Source organism: Meleagris gallopavo, chromosome 2 (assembly GCF_905368555.1).
Source record: "Meleagris gallopavo chromosome 2, MGAL_WU_HG_1.1, whole genome shotgun sequence".
Classification (NCBI taxonomy): domain Eukaryota; kingdom Metazoa; phylum Chordata; class Aves; order Galliformes; family Phasianidae; genus Meleagris; species Meleagris gallopavo.
The window spans coordinates 17,006,431-17,018,469 of record NC_139405.1 but is presented as its reverse complement, the minus strand read 5'-3'; the positions used below and the strand labels follow the sequence as shown (position 1 = coordinate 17,018,469).

General features: G+C 42.4%; 1 protein-coding gene and 1 long non-coding RNA gene across 2 annotated transcripts; one reads left to right on the top strand and one right to left on the bottom strand.

The window, feature by feature from the left end:
- Positions 1–1,445: 1,445 nt before the first annotated feature.
- LOC146544884 (uncharacterized) lies at positions 1,446–6,004 on the bottom strand. The gene is made up of 2 exons (XR_014881899.1): positions 5,640–6,004; positions 1,446–2,949 (listed from the first exon to the last, which is right to left on the bottom strand). It is a non-coding gene; the product is annotated as an uncharacterized LOC146544884 (long non-coding RNA).
- On the top strand, positions 5,951–10,424 carry DEGS1 (delta 4-desaturase, sphingolipid 1). The gene is made up of 3 exons (XM_010706668.4): positions 5,951–6,117; positions 6,781–7,523; positions 9,185–10,424. The coding sequence occupies exons 1-3, from the start codon at positions 6,036–6,038 to the stop codon at positions 9,329–9,331; spliced, it is 972 nt and encodes a 323-aa protein (XP_010704970.1). The 5' UTR covers positions 5,951–6,035; the 3' UTR covers positions 9,332–10,424.
- Positions 10,425–12,039: the final 1,615 nt, after the last annotated feature.

Sequence of the window (12,039 nt, the reverse complement as noted above, 5' to 3'; positions counted from 1 at the left end):
TTTGGGATCTCTGTAACAAGTAAAACAGACTTCTTAAATTACGCTATTGCCTATATATTTTTGTAAACTTACAAGGAAAGGCCTTCTATCCAGTCTTCACGTGCACACGCCCTAATTCTAGGTCTTGGCAGCCATATTCTACATTTGCACGGATAGATGCATGTAGAGCTTAGCCTGCTAAAAGCACTTGTCTGAAGTTGTCCTTCGCTCTGAGTACAGAGACCTATAGAACAATTCCTTCGTTCCTCAGCCATAGCTCCACACCTGCATTCAGCACAACTGCTTTCTTACAGCAAGGTCTTGCAGAGCTAGCAGCAGGAGCATTGGGAGCCAGCTACCTGCAGGCTACCTGCTGCTTTCACTGCCTGCAGCTTGCAGGTATTGTTGGCCAAAGCAGGAGAACTGAGAAGCTGCCTATGCATCACTTGATATGTAGGCAAACATAAGAATCAGACAAACTGTCCCTATGGTAACTAAACTCAGGGGGACACCATTTGAATGAAATGCTGTGTTACGGAAAAATTTAAGCTATTTTGCGTGTATGTGTTGGGAGTGGGGTGGAGATTTCTCTAATACTGAGGCCGATATTCCAGCCTCCTTTGTCCTGACAGGTAAATCACTTCAAACATAGCTTTAATTTCTTTTGCACTTCTGTTTTGAGCTTGTAACTGGGAAAGCATGTCTCACACTGTTCAATCTCCCTGCTCACTTTAACAACCTGAGTTGTATATAGTGATTTTCTTTTCTATCTGTGTATTTTTGGAACCTTATACAAATACTATCGTTCTTGGTTTTGTTTTAACGTACTAAACTACGTAGCTTTATCATTGACTTTTTTTTTCTTTGCTTTTTTTTTTTTTTTGCTTTCAGCTTAGGTGGTGCCCAATTCAACTTGGCATGGTACTGAAAGTGTAAATGCTGCTTTGTAGCTGTTCACAACCCTGACACTCTTACCAGAGGTTAAAGTGTGGCTTTCTTGTAGTCTGACAGCTTACCATGGGGGTTGTAGGTGAACCACCAACAGAACCAGAAATCATCTGGCCAAATGTTCCAAAATTGTAGGAGAACAGATATTTTTCTTGAAACTTAAGGATTTTGCTTCTGGGATATACGGGCTCATATCAGGAGCGACACTGCAAATGCCAAATTTTTGGTAGATGATTTTCAAATATACCTGTTTAACGGTTTTAAGCTTTTCAGAAGGCATGTTTCTTAAGAAGAGCACTGAACAAGTGGTGCAAGGTTATCTAGGGGAGACATTAAACCAGTAAAGGCCAATTCGCTATTACCGGTCTTCCACTGCTCATATATTTGTTACTCATGAAGGTCGGTATTTTGAATCATTCTACATGCCAGCGTGCTAGCTGGATCTTTCAATACAAATTCATTTGATGGTCTTTCGGGTAGACAAAGTAACGTAACAATCCAATTACAGATACTTGTGGTTAAATACTTCTGAACAAACATAAACTTGATTTTATTGCATTTATTGAGAAGGCTTGTTGGTACATCTCTTAATACCTTTCACTTTAGTTTCTTTGTTTGCTTCTACGAGATGCAAATGACACTCTTCACAACACGCAGGAACATTTGAGTTAATCAGCAGTGCCATTTTTTAATATGCTGGCGAACCTGTAGAGCTATGTGTAAACTGAGATTCAAAGAACAACAGTGTATTGTTACATGAAACATTCTCCGAGAGCGGTGCCAAGTCGGAATCTTCAGCTCAAGGAAGCGTCACATGCTGCAAGTCAGCAGGTGCATCCTGACCCTCAGCAGCCTGCCGAGCACACTGCAATTGAACCAAGCCCACTCAGCTGCATGGGTAGAGGAGAGCAGTACAAGCAAGCTCTGAGAAACGCCGCAATGGACTCAAGAAAAGTGCATAGCCTATTTTCCTTTGCACTTCCTGGGAAGGGAGAGTTCAGCACTGATGGTCCCAGAAGGACTGGAATACACATCAGTGGTACAGAATGTAGAAAACAGAGTGAATTAATAGCTTAGAGAAAACAGCTGGACGTTAACTTCTGACTCTGTGTTACACCTTATTAAATAAAAAAGGATGCATTTTGCAATACACGAACAAGTTGATACCTAGATTGAAGTAAAACTAAATTAATTTTGACTTCATAATTTCTGTGCAAGTTTACAAGGCTTAGTGTGACACCGTGGAGAAGTGCAGTGATCACTGCAATCAGTAACTGTATAATCTGTGCAAGGGAGGACCTCAAACCAGTCAGACTAAGGTGTTGTTTATGAAGTAACATGAAAAGCGTTTTGTTTGCAGCCAGTTATCAGATTGTAGCTTTATGACTGTAGCAAGGGCTGGGACTGAGCAACTCAGAGTGGAAGGAAAGCGATAGCACTGGTTTTCCGTGGTTCGTTTCTGAAAATTGCTTAACACCAAGGCTGGCTTTCCTTCTTCTTGAGCTTATTTTATAAAACCAGCAGCTTCCTTTTTGTTTCACAGTTGTTTGGTGGGTTATTTTTTTCTACGTTTGTATATGTAATGAACAATGTGGTCTCAGAGGACTCTAGAAGCTGTACAGTGACACTTTCTGAGGAAGGGGCTGTTAGCAGTCACATCCTGCTCCCCAGATGGAGCAACACAGCATTTTCCTTGAGTATGGAAGTACAGAACACAACATCTTCTGAACAAGGCCTAATGAATGTAATTGGTGAAAGTCCTGAAGGAAGGAAGACTGCCTGCTTAACAAAATAGATCACTCAGATTCAAGAGCTAGTAAATTCTTAAATTCCTAATACCCTTTTCATAATGCAGTAATCACAGAAGCGACTGATGTTATGAGAATGTCTTCACATAGTTTCTTCACATAAAAGTTAAGACTGTTTTGAAACAGAAATCCAGTTGCTCTTGTTGAGATCTTCTAACAGTTAACTATGGGAAGTGCTAAGATTTCCGAGGGAATTTTCAGCATCAAGAGCCTCCTGTAAATAGGATGGCATAGCATGTAGTTAAATCAGTCTTCAGATAGGACTATCCAATCTCGTGTTCCTCCTGGTTTTGAGAACGTAACTGGAAAACTGCAGTGTCAGACCATTCTTATGTTAATCAGTAATTTCACTTTGGAGTATTTTATAGTAACATGTCTACTAATTGTCAACTATTCTAAAGCAATCCAGTTCCATGCCTATGGCACTTTGCACCGTATTTGGAGCAGCCCGCGTGTTCTCTGCTGTGGTGGAGTCGTGCTCGCTGCATCGCACCTTCCTGGTTGGGCAGGGATGTGCTGCCAGCTTTGGTTTATGTGTAACCAAACACTGCAGGATTTTTGTCCTACCCTTGTGCCATCTGATGACACGCTACATGCTGCGTCTCTGTCTTCTAAGAAGAAAATGTCTGGTAGGAAACCTGCTAGCTTGCTGAAAACCTAATAAATCTGGATTCGTTCTATGGACTGCTTAAACCAGAAAGACTCAGTGATTAAACAGAAAAAAAAATATATATAATAACAACACTTTCTTATTTAATATCTTTCTCAGCTACTGAGCTGAGCCAACTCAGCTTTGTTTGGCTGACATGAGCTGTTTAGTTTATGAATCTTTATGGAATGCTGTATTAATTTTCCCATTGAAACTTGTGGTTTCACAAACCTTCAGCGCAATAACTCTGCGTCTGTGTACTGAGCTCTAGTACTCCTTGAGTGCTCACAGAAACCATCAGAAACCTTTCTTATCATCAGAACCATTCATTCTTTGGCAGGATCATCCCAACAGATGAGAAGGCCTTTAGTGCCATGATGGATAGCAGTGCTAATATTTGAACTGCAACCCTAAGGGATAATTTTCAGAAACATTATGTACAGGGCTTAGAGTGCAGGTGAGCAGCACACTTGGGATCTTGGCAATTCTGCAGCCTGCCTCAGCACTGAGAGCACAGTTTCCTGGTTTACTGTTAAGCAGGCACTGAGCAAAGAATAAAACTGAACATTCCCTACAAGGACAAAACGCCTCAGTGAAATTCAGACCTCTGTTTTACTATCCACGTTGCACCAATCCTGACAAAGTACAGAATTCAGATTGCATGACCGAGCAGAGAAAAGCTGTGAATTCACTTATCTGCCATCTCTGCTCCCTTGTTTTTCACTGCACATTTTAACATAGAGATTAAAAATGCATGTAACCAAAGACATTTGCTGTTCTATTTTACAGAGCTTGTGCTTTGTCCATTACTTTACACCATTTTGAAATGGAGTTTGTATTTCCCCTCTGTTTGGTACAGCTGCGGCTCAGACTTTTAGCAGCTTGTGTGTACTAACCTTGATTCATTATTATTAATACATTTTAAATGAGTCATCATGAGCCCTGAGATACTCATGTGACATTAATAGATAAGGTCTAGCTTTCTTTGTGATAACGTTTCCTGGTGTTTTTATAACTGCTATGGATTTTGATTATTTTAATTTCAGTGGGTTTGTGGACAACAAAAATTCCAAGCAAACAGTTGTTTTACTTGAAGTCATCCTAGTAAGTAAACCGATCACAGTATTGTACAAAACAGAGATGCAGGAGCAGATTAAACTGAGTTTGGCTCTTAGAGAGGAGTTTGCCAAAATTGTTCCTACAATAATAGAAAACATGAAGAAATCAGAGATCCTGGTGGAGGCATTTTGAATTGCAGTTAGATATCTTTAGGCGCCTTTAGAAATGTGTATTTTGGCCAGATGATGGCAAGTCCTTAGAGCCACACATCCCTTACCTTTGGAACAGAACACGTTTTGTTTAAAGAACTGCTATACTTTCTTATTATGTATTTAATTCACGTTGTATTATTTTATCATCCTATTTATTTTAATGATATTTTAATGATCCAAAAATATGTTACTGCTTTATTTATATCCTGAGTACAGCAACCAACAGCTGCTGTAACACACTGTTATTTCCACTCTTGCTGCCTAAGAAAATGAGTCACAGGGGAGTGCACTGTCTGCCCACGTACCTCTGACAGCTTTTGGACATGTCCAAACAGCCGAAAGGGGCACAGAATCACCCAGAATCACACTCACTGAATCATAGGGCTTGGAAGGGACCTCTGGAGATCATCACGTCTAACCCCCTGCTACAGCCATTCCCTGCAGTTGGTTGCACAGGAAAGCAGATCTTGAATTTCATCTCCAAGAAGGATAGTCCACAACCTCTCTGGGAGCCTGTTCCAGTGCTCCGTCACCCTCAAAGTAAAGAAGTTTTTCCTTGTGTCTGTATGGAACCTCCTGTGTTCCATCTCATACCCCCTGCCCTTAGTCCAACCTCGCTGTCTGAAGCCAGTGTCTCTGAAGGGCAGGCAGGCCGGGACCCCAGCATGAGAGCTGTCCCACAGTGCATGGCTCAGCTGTTACCCCTGGACTGCCTCGTGCCCGCAGGGAAGGCAGGGGAGGTGGCTGTGGTGGCAGCCGGGTGCGCGGGTCACGGCGAAACTCACTTCCCCACAGGACGGGCGGTGCTTTCTGCCATTTTGAATTGTGGGATGGGGACAGAGGGACTTTTGGTTTCAGAGACGCTGCGGTGCCAGAGGGCTTCCAGAGGTAAAGCGAGAATTACAAGCCAAGGAGTGTCCTTAACTCCTAATTAATTATGCATACAGCATTATTATAAACTAATAATGCAGACAACGCTATTACCAGTTCCTTCCACGCGTCTTGCTCCGTGCTCCGGCTCCGTGGCGTTACAGAGCTCTCACGATAGCGGGGCTGAGCTCAGACGAGGCCTAGGGAGGGCTACCGGGCTCCTGCTCCGCCGGGTAGCGAAGGGACAGCTCTCTCCTCACGGCGCGACGGCGACACCACTACCCCGAGGGCACCGGCCCGCCCCACCCTGCTCCGCCGAGGCGCCGGCAGCCAGGCCGCCCCTGAGGGTAGAGTAGGAGGCGGGGCCTGACAGCCTGACAGCTCGAGATGTCCAATCAGAAGAGAGAACGATACGGGGGGGGCGGGGACTCTCTCAGCCATATAAAAAGGGCCGTGCCGGTGGGCGCCGGTAGTCAGGCGGCTGAGGAGTGGTGGAGCCGGTTCTTCGCCATGGGTAACACCGTCGCCAGGGAGGACTTTGAGTGGGTGTACACGGACCAGCCTCACGCCGACCGCCGCAAGGAGATCCTGGGTGAGGGGAGGCGGCGGAGGCGCTCCTTGGCGCGGGCTGCGTGGCGAGGGGGCTCCCCGCAAAATGGCTGCCGGCCCCGCCGTCAAGGAGCCTTGGAGGCGGCGGAGCGTCCGGGACGAGCCGCTGGGGCTGAATGGGCGCGGGGATGGGGCTTTGGGCCGGGCCTGAGGACGTGGGGGTGGCGGCCGCCGCCTTGAGCGGGGCGGGAGGGGGGGGAGTGGGGGTGGAGAAGGAGCGGGAAGGAAGGAGAGAGGGAGGGCGGACAGCGATGGTGTTGGATAGTGGCCGGAAAGCTCGTAGCAGGGCTTGTGCGTTGTGTGTGGGTTGTCGGCTCCACGCCATTTCCTTCCCAGATAGGTTGAGGTGACATTAGCGCTTGTCACGTTACTGGCAAGCTGCTGAGCAACAGTAAAATGCAGAAGTGGCTGAATTCTGAAAGACCTCTTATAGGTATCATTAATAGCGTGTTTTTGTTCCCGTGGTAGATGAGTCCTAGCTGAGTGGAGAAGAAAGGATGTCTGTGTGTTTCTGTGGCTTTATTGGGCTAGAGTTCTGTGAGGTTTGTGGTGGTGCCCTGATGGTTGGACACGATGATCTTGGAGGTCTCTTCTGACCTCGGTGGTTCTGTGGTATCTGTATTTTGTGTAATTCTCTCCCCTGTAGCCAAACACCCGGAGATCAAAGCGCTGATGAAGCCGGACTACAACCTGATCTGGGTGGTGGTGCTGATGGTTGTGGCGCAGCTGACTGCCTTCTATCTGGTTAGAGACCTGGACTGGAAGTGGGTGGTCTTCTGGGCGTACGTGTTTGGGAGCTGCATCAGCCACTCCATGACTCTGGCCATTCATGAGATCTCTCACAACAGTGCCTTTGGCAACAGCAGAGCGATGTGGAATCGATGGTTTGGAATATTTGCCAATCTCCCCCTTGGGCTGCCCTATTCAATATCCTTCAAGAGATACCACATGGATCACCATCGATACCTGGGAGGTGATGGAATTGATGTGGACATTCCCACCAACTTCGAAGGCTGGTTTTTCTGCACTCGCTTCAGGAAGTTCATCTGGATTGTTCTTCAGCCATTTTTCTATGCCATTAGACCCCTCTGCATTAATCCCAAACCAATTACTCGACTTGAAATCATCAACTTGCTGGCTCAGCTTTCCTTTGATATCGTGATCTATTATTTGTGGGGAGCCAAATCCCTTTTTTACATGCTTGCTGGCTCAGTACTTGGCCTTGGGTTGCACCCGATTTCAGGACACTTCATAGCTGAACATTACATGTTCTTAAAGGGGCACGAGACTTACTCCTATTATGGGCCACTTAATTTGCTCACTTTTAATGTTGGCTATCACAATGAGCACCATGACTTCCCCAATATTCCTGGCAAGAGCCTTCCACTGGTAAGTTTAGTTCTGAGGCAGTTCTTTTTCATAAGCTGAGCCCTACTTTGATGTGAAAATTGGGAAGAACACCAGCTGTTAGAAGTATGGAAGCTAGAAAAACTGCAGAAGTTAATAGAGTATGGAGAGTCTATTAAGCTCAAGAGTTGAATGGGGGAGAAATGCCGAACAGATTCTAACTTGCTATTACACTGTTCCTTAATGGAGGGGAAAGGCCTGTCCTCATGCTATCTTAGCTCTGTGTTTTATCTGACTCCTAGGTTTCTGTAATTACAGCAGGCATCCAGTGTTCTTTTTCAGTTTGGAAGCATGCAGAAATCTAATTAAGAAGTTAGAGGCATCTCCAAAACTTTGTCAGCTCTGTTTCTGGTATCTTAAGTAAAATAATGTATACTTATCCTTCAGTCTCCTTTACCAATGACCTTCTCTGGTAAGGAAAAGATAAGACCAGAGATACTGCTAATGTGTGTTGTAATTCTACAAACATTCAATAGCTTTCTGTTCTGGAGCAGTTTCAGTTTTGTCTAGTGAGAACCTTTGAACCCCTTGATAAGGGTCAGCTGTACACTGACAGTTAAGGCTTCAAAGCTAAGACTTAGGCCTGTGGCATCTGCACAAGTGGCAAATGGGACTTTCACATTGGTTCCCTCCCTCTTCCAGCTCAAGATGCTGGGACTTGCTGTTCATACCTACATTTATGCTGGTGAACCAGATTTTACTTAATGTATATATATTTAAGTTCTAAATAGGGAATTAGTTTTTGTTGCTACAGAACTGGTAGTCTATGGCTTTAGTAAGAAAATGAGGGCTGTTTTTAAAAGAAGTGTAGTTAATTTTGTTGGACTGGTGTCTGCTATTTGGTGAGCTGAAGATAGCTGAAGTAGTGAGGTAGTGCTGAGCTGCACCTGCTTTAGATGACCTATTTCATAGGTGTGATGATAAATCAGAAGTATCCTCAGCTCTGAACCTAGCATGTAAATAACTTGGTTCTGTTTGTTGCTTATAGAAATTAACAATCCTCTTGATAGTAAATTCTGTGGAATTCAGTGAAAGCTCAGTTTTGTTGTGTTCAGGCTCTTAAGGCTTCAGGATGGTTAACTAGAAGTAAACATTAAGGATATCTGATTGAAACTCCACCATTTTTAGACCTCTAGCTTAGAAAAGCAGTCTGTTCAGCCTCTCCATCTAAGAGTAAAATATTCAAAAGCTGCTTATATTCATTCTTAGAAATGAGATGTTACTGAGAAATAGTGTTCAGAGTGAGGTTTGAAACTCCATATTAAAATGGCTGTTAACTCTTTCAATTTTGCAACATCCTTTTTTTTTCTTTTTTTTTTTTTTTAGTGAGACTTGTATATACACGAGCCAGCTCTGAACTGAGTCACTTCAGCCAGCAAGCCAACAGCTTTTGTGCTTTCTTAGGGCTGGTGAGCTGCATGGTTCTGTAGGCAGCACAGTAAACAGACCTCAGGGGTAGGCTCAGCTTGTTCTGGCTCTCCTCTCCAATGTAGGAGCTTTTCAAACTACTGAGTTGTTTCAAGAAATTGCCACATTATGACACTAATTTATGACACTAATAGCTGTTCTAGAGTCTAACATCTAAATTGGTGCTAGTGGAAATAGTAATGTAAATAGTAAATGAATCTTGTATCTCTCTTTAGGTGAAGAAAATAGCAGCTGAATACTATGACAACCTGCCACAGTATAACTCTTGGATAAAAGTACTTTATGACTTCGTGATGGATGATACAATCAGCCCTTACTCACGCATGAAAAGGCAATTAAAGGGTGAAGTGAAGCAAGATTAAACTTCTGGCAACCAAAAAAAACTTTGTCTGCTTGCTTTGAAGTGACTGGTACAAGGTCTCTTGCTAAAGATGTTAACTAGTGTCCTGAGTTAAGATCCACAGCAACACAGCAATGCATTCTAAAGGTTATTTTGTAGGAGGCTACTACCATCTACAACATTCCTAGCAGTACTCAGATTCACTGGTTAAATATGTTTGTTTGCCTAAGGATCAGTGTTATATACGTAATGCGAAATCTCTTTGTTACAGGATTTACTTTGGCAGGTGTTAAATCTGCATGAAACATGTTTGGCGCTCATATTTTAAAAGTTCTTAATGTAGTACACTGCCCCTACCGTGCAGTTTAGATGATGGTAGAATTAAGATGCTGTACTTATCTGTTAATTCTAAACTAATATGATTCGGTCAACTTAAATCTTCTGTTGAACTTATTTCCTGATTCACAGGGGGAAAAACTAAATATCTGCTCTCGTTGTTCTCTTGAAGTAGGTAATGTTATTTAAGTGTTACTCAAAAGTAAACTTCCTGCTCTACAGAAAATACTCTAAAGGAGCAATGTGTCACTTAGAATGAAATAGCCATGTTCTAGATGGCTTATGTGGTGGCCTTGTTAAAAGGTGGGGAATTTGATGGTATCACTGTTGTTGAGTGTCCTCACCTACTCCTTAAGTGACTCGTGCTAGTATATAGCTTGAACAGCCAGTGCCTGAAGTTGTACCTGCTGTGAGGGAACTTTAGCATAATTGAGGTTCCTTGTACTGCAAAAATCTTGCTATGGTTTGGAGTTCTTATCTACTAAGGAAAATGAGAAGGTAGAACCTGGTTGGTTCTGCTGTTACCATGGATTTAAATACAGTCTCTAATATTTACACTTGCTTGGAAATTTGGCTGGTATGGACAACCAAATCAGTTGAACCAGATACTGTTCTGTCAAACAATGCTAGCTACAGCAACTGGCAACTTGACCTTTTCAGTGTATTAGTTCTTTATGTGTGCAGAAAGCTGTTGCTAAATGTTCTTCCTATTTTTTTTTTTAAATCTACCCTACATTAACACTGATCTTACTTACATAATAAAATGTGGTGAGAGCACAGGTGATGCTATTGAATTACTTGAAGCATTTAAAGTGGGAACAAAGAATGGATTTACTGAGCACTGAAGAACCTTTGTATACCTCAACACAGTGTATTTCTTTTGTATCATTTAATGTGTTGGTGATGGTCTTAAGCTGTGGAAGATGGATACAAATTGCTCCCAAATATCAATGGTGATTCTGTGATGCGTTCTTATTTAAAAGGTGGAATCTGATAAAGGTAGAAGGCTCAGGCTGCTGTCCACTTGGTCTGCTATAATTTCATTTTTTGATGCCTTTAATGCCTGCTTTTTTTTTTTAGATGGAGTACCTGAGAAGCATACATCCTTACGTCTGAACCCTCACTTGAGTGCAGTTGTATTTCTAACAGAGCTTTTGCTTTTTTTTATAGAAGCCTGGGCCCTTATCTGTGATTAAGTAATAGAAGTGGTATGAAGGTATGCCAACCAACCATATAAAACATGACTTCATTGTGATGCTAATGATGTAATAGTTAGCCAGCATATTGCTCAGGGTACAGTGTAATGTCCAAGTATACCTTATTCAGTATTTTTACATGTGATTAAAAAGCAAAGATTAAAGTAATATTGGGTGAATTTTTAACTGATCCTCTAACACTGAAGTTCTAGATCAAGCTAGTATTCAAATGGTTGCTGCAAGAAGAGCTGTCCTACTGAGTGGTGTTAAGAATTACTGCCTATTCTTTCTACTCCAAAGAAAACTCGGTTTGGAAGATTTGAATGGAGTTAAATTGCAAAACAGTTTATTTTTAAGCCCCTTTTGTATGTCTGCTCAAGTGAGGAATTGAATGGTGGTATGAAGTATCTTCAGTGTTAATGGCTCACCATAGCAAAATGAAGGATGGGAAATCCCTCTATAAGGTTTTATAGCTACAAGACTGGATAAATTGATTATCTAGGAAAACTGAGATCGGAGGTGAACTTCTTTTGTTAGGCTTAGTAGCCTACTTTCAACTCTAATTATAAACACTTCAGGTGCAGGATGGTGGAGAGATCTGAGGAAGTTATCTATGCTTGCCATCATCTTTCTGAAACCTCTAGCTATGATTTGAGGAATGCTTGAACTAGGTTAATCTGAGCCAGTAAGACTTAACGTTTGGATCTGACTTCATTAGATTTCTGCCAGCATGGGTAACTACTCTTCTAAGGTGTCTAATCTCTGCATTGCATAAGAGTTATCTGCATCTAACTTCACTAGGCAGGTGTTGTGCTAGAAGCAGATCATCTCAGAGCTGACTTATATTGCAGCATAGCTTCATTCTTAAAAAGAAAGTTAAGAACCCTTCTTAACCACTGAGAAGAAATTAAGATTATTTGGGAGTACTGCATTTGTATTAGATACATTCTTAACTATTCTGATTTTTTTCAGTCTGAAGGTGCAACACAAATAAGAAACATTAACAAACTTCTTATTCATAAGGACAGTGTAGTTATTAAGGAATTAAATAGTCTTCATTAATGCTATCAAAATATATCTGGCAGAAACAGCTTGGTATTATTCTTGGAAGACAACCTGAAAGTTGGAAGCAGCATCGACTAGCCAGTGAAGATGAAACTTAACCTAAAGAGCACAAAGGACCTTGACAGTTATTTTT

Coding starts and splice junctions, on each gene's coding strand:
- DEGS1 (XM_010706668.4), top strand. CDS start 6,036: ATGGGTAACACCGTCGCCAGGGAGGACTTTGAGTGGGTGTACACGGAC. Junction 6,118..6,780: donor CCGCCGCAAGGAGATCCTGG/GTGAGGGGAGGC, acceptor TCTCCCCTGTAG/CCAAACACCCGGAGATCAAA. Junction 7,524..9,184: donor CTGGCAAGAGCCTTCCACTG/GTAAGTTTAGTT, acceptor ATCTCTCTTTAG/GTGAAGAAAATAGCAGCTGA.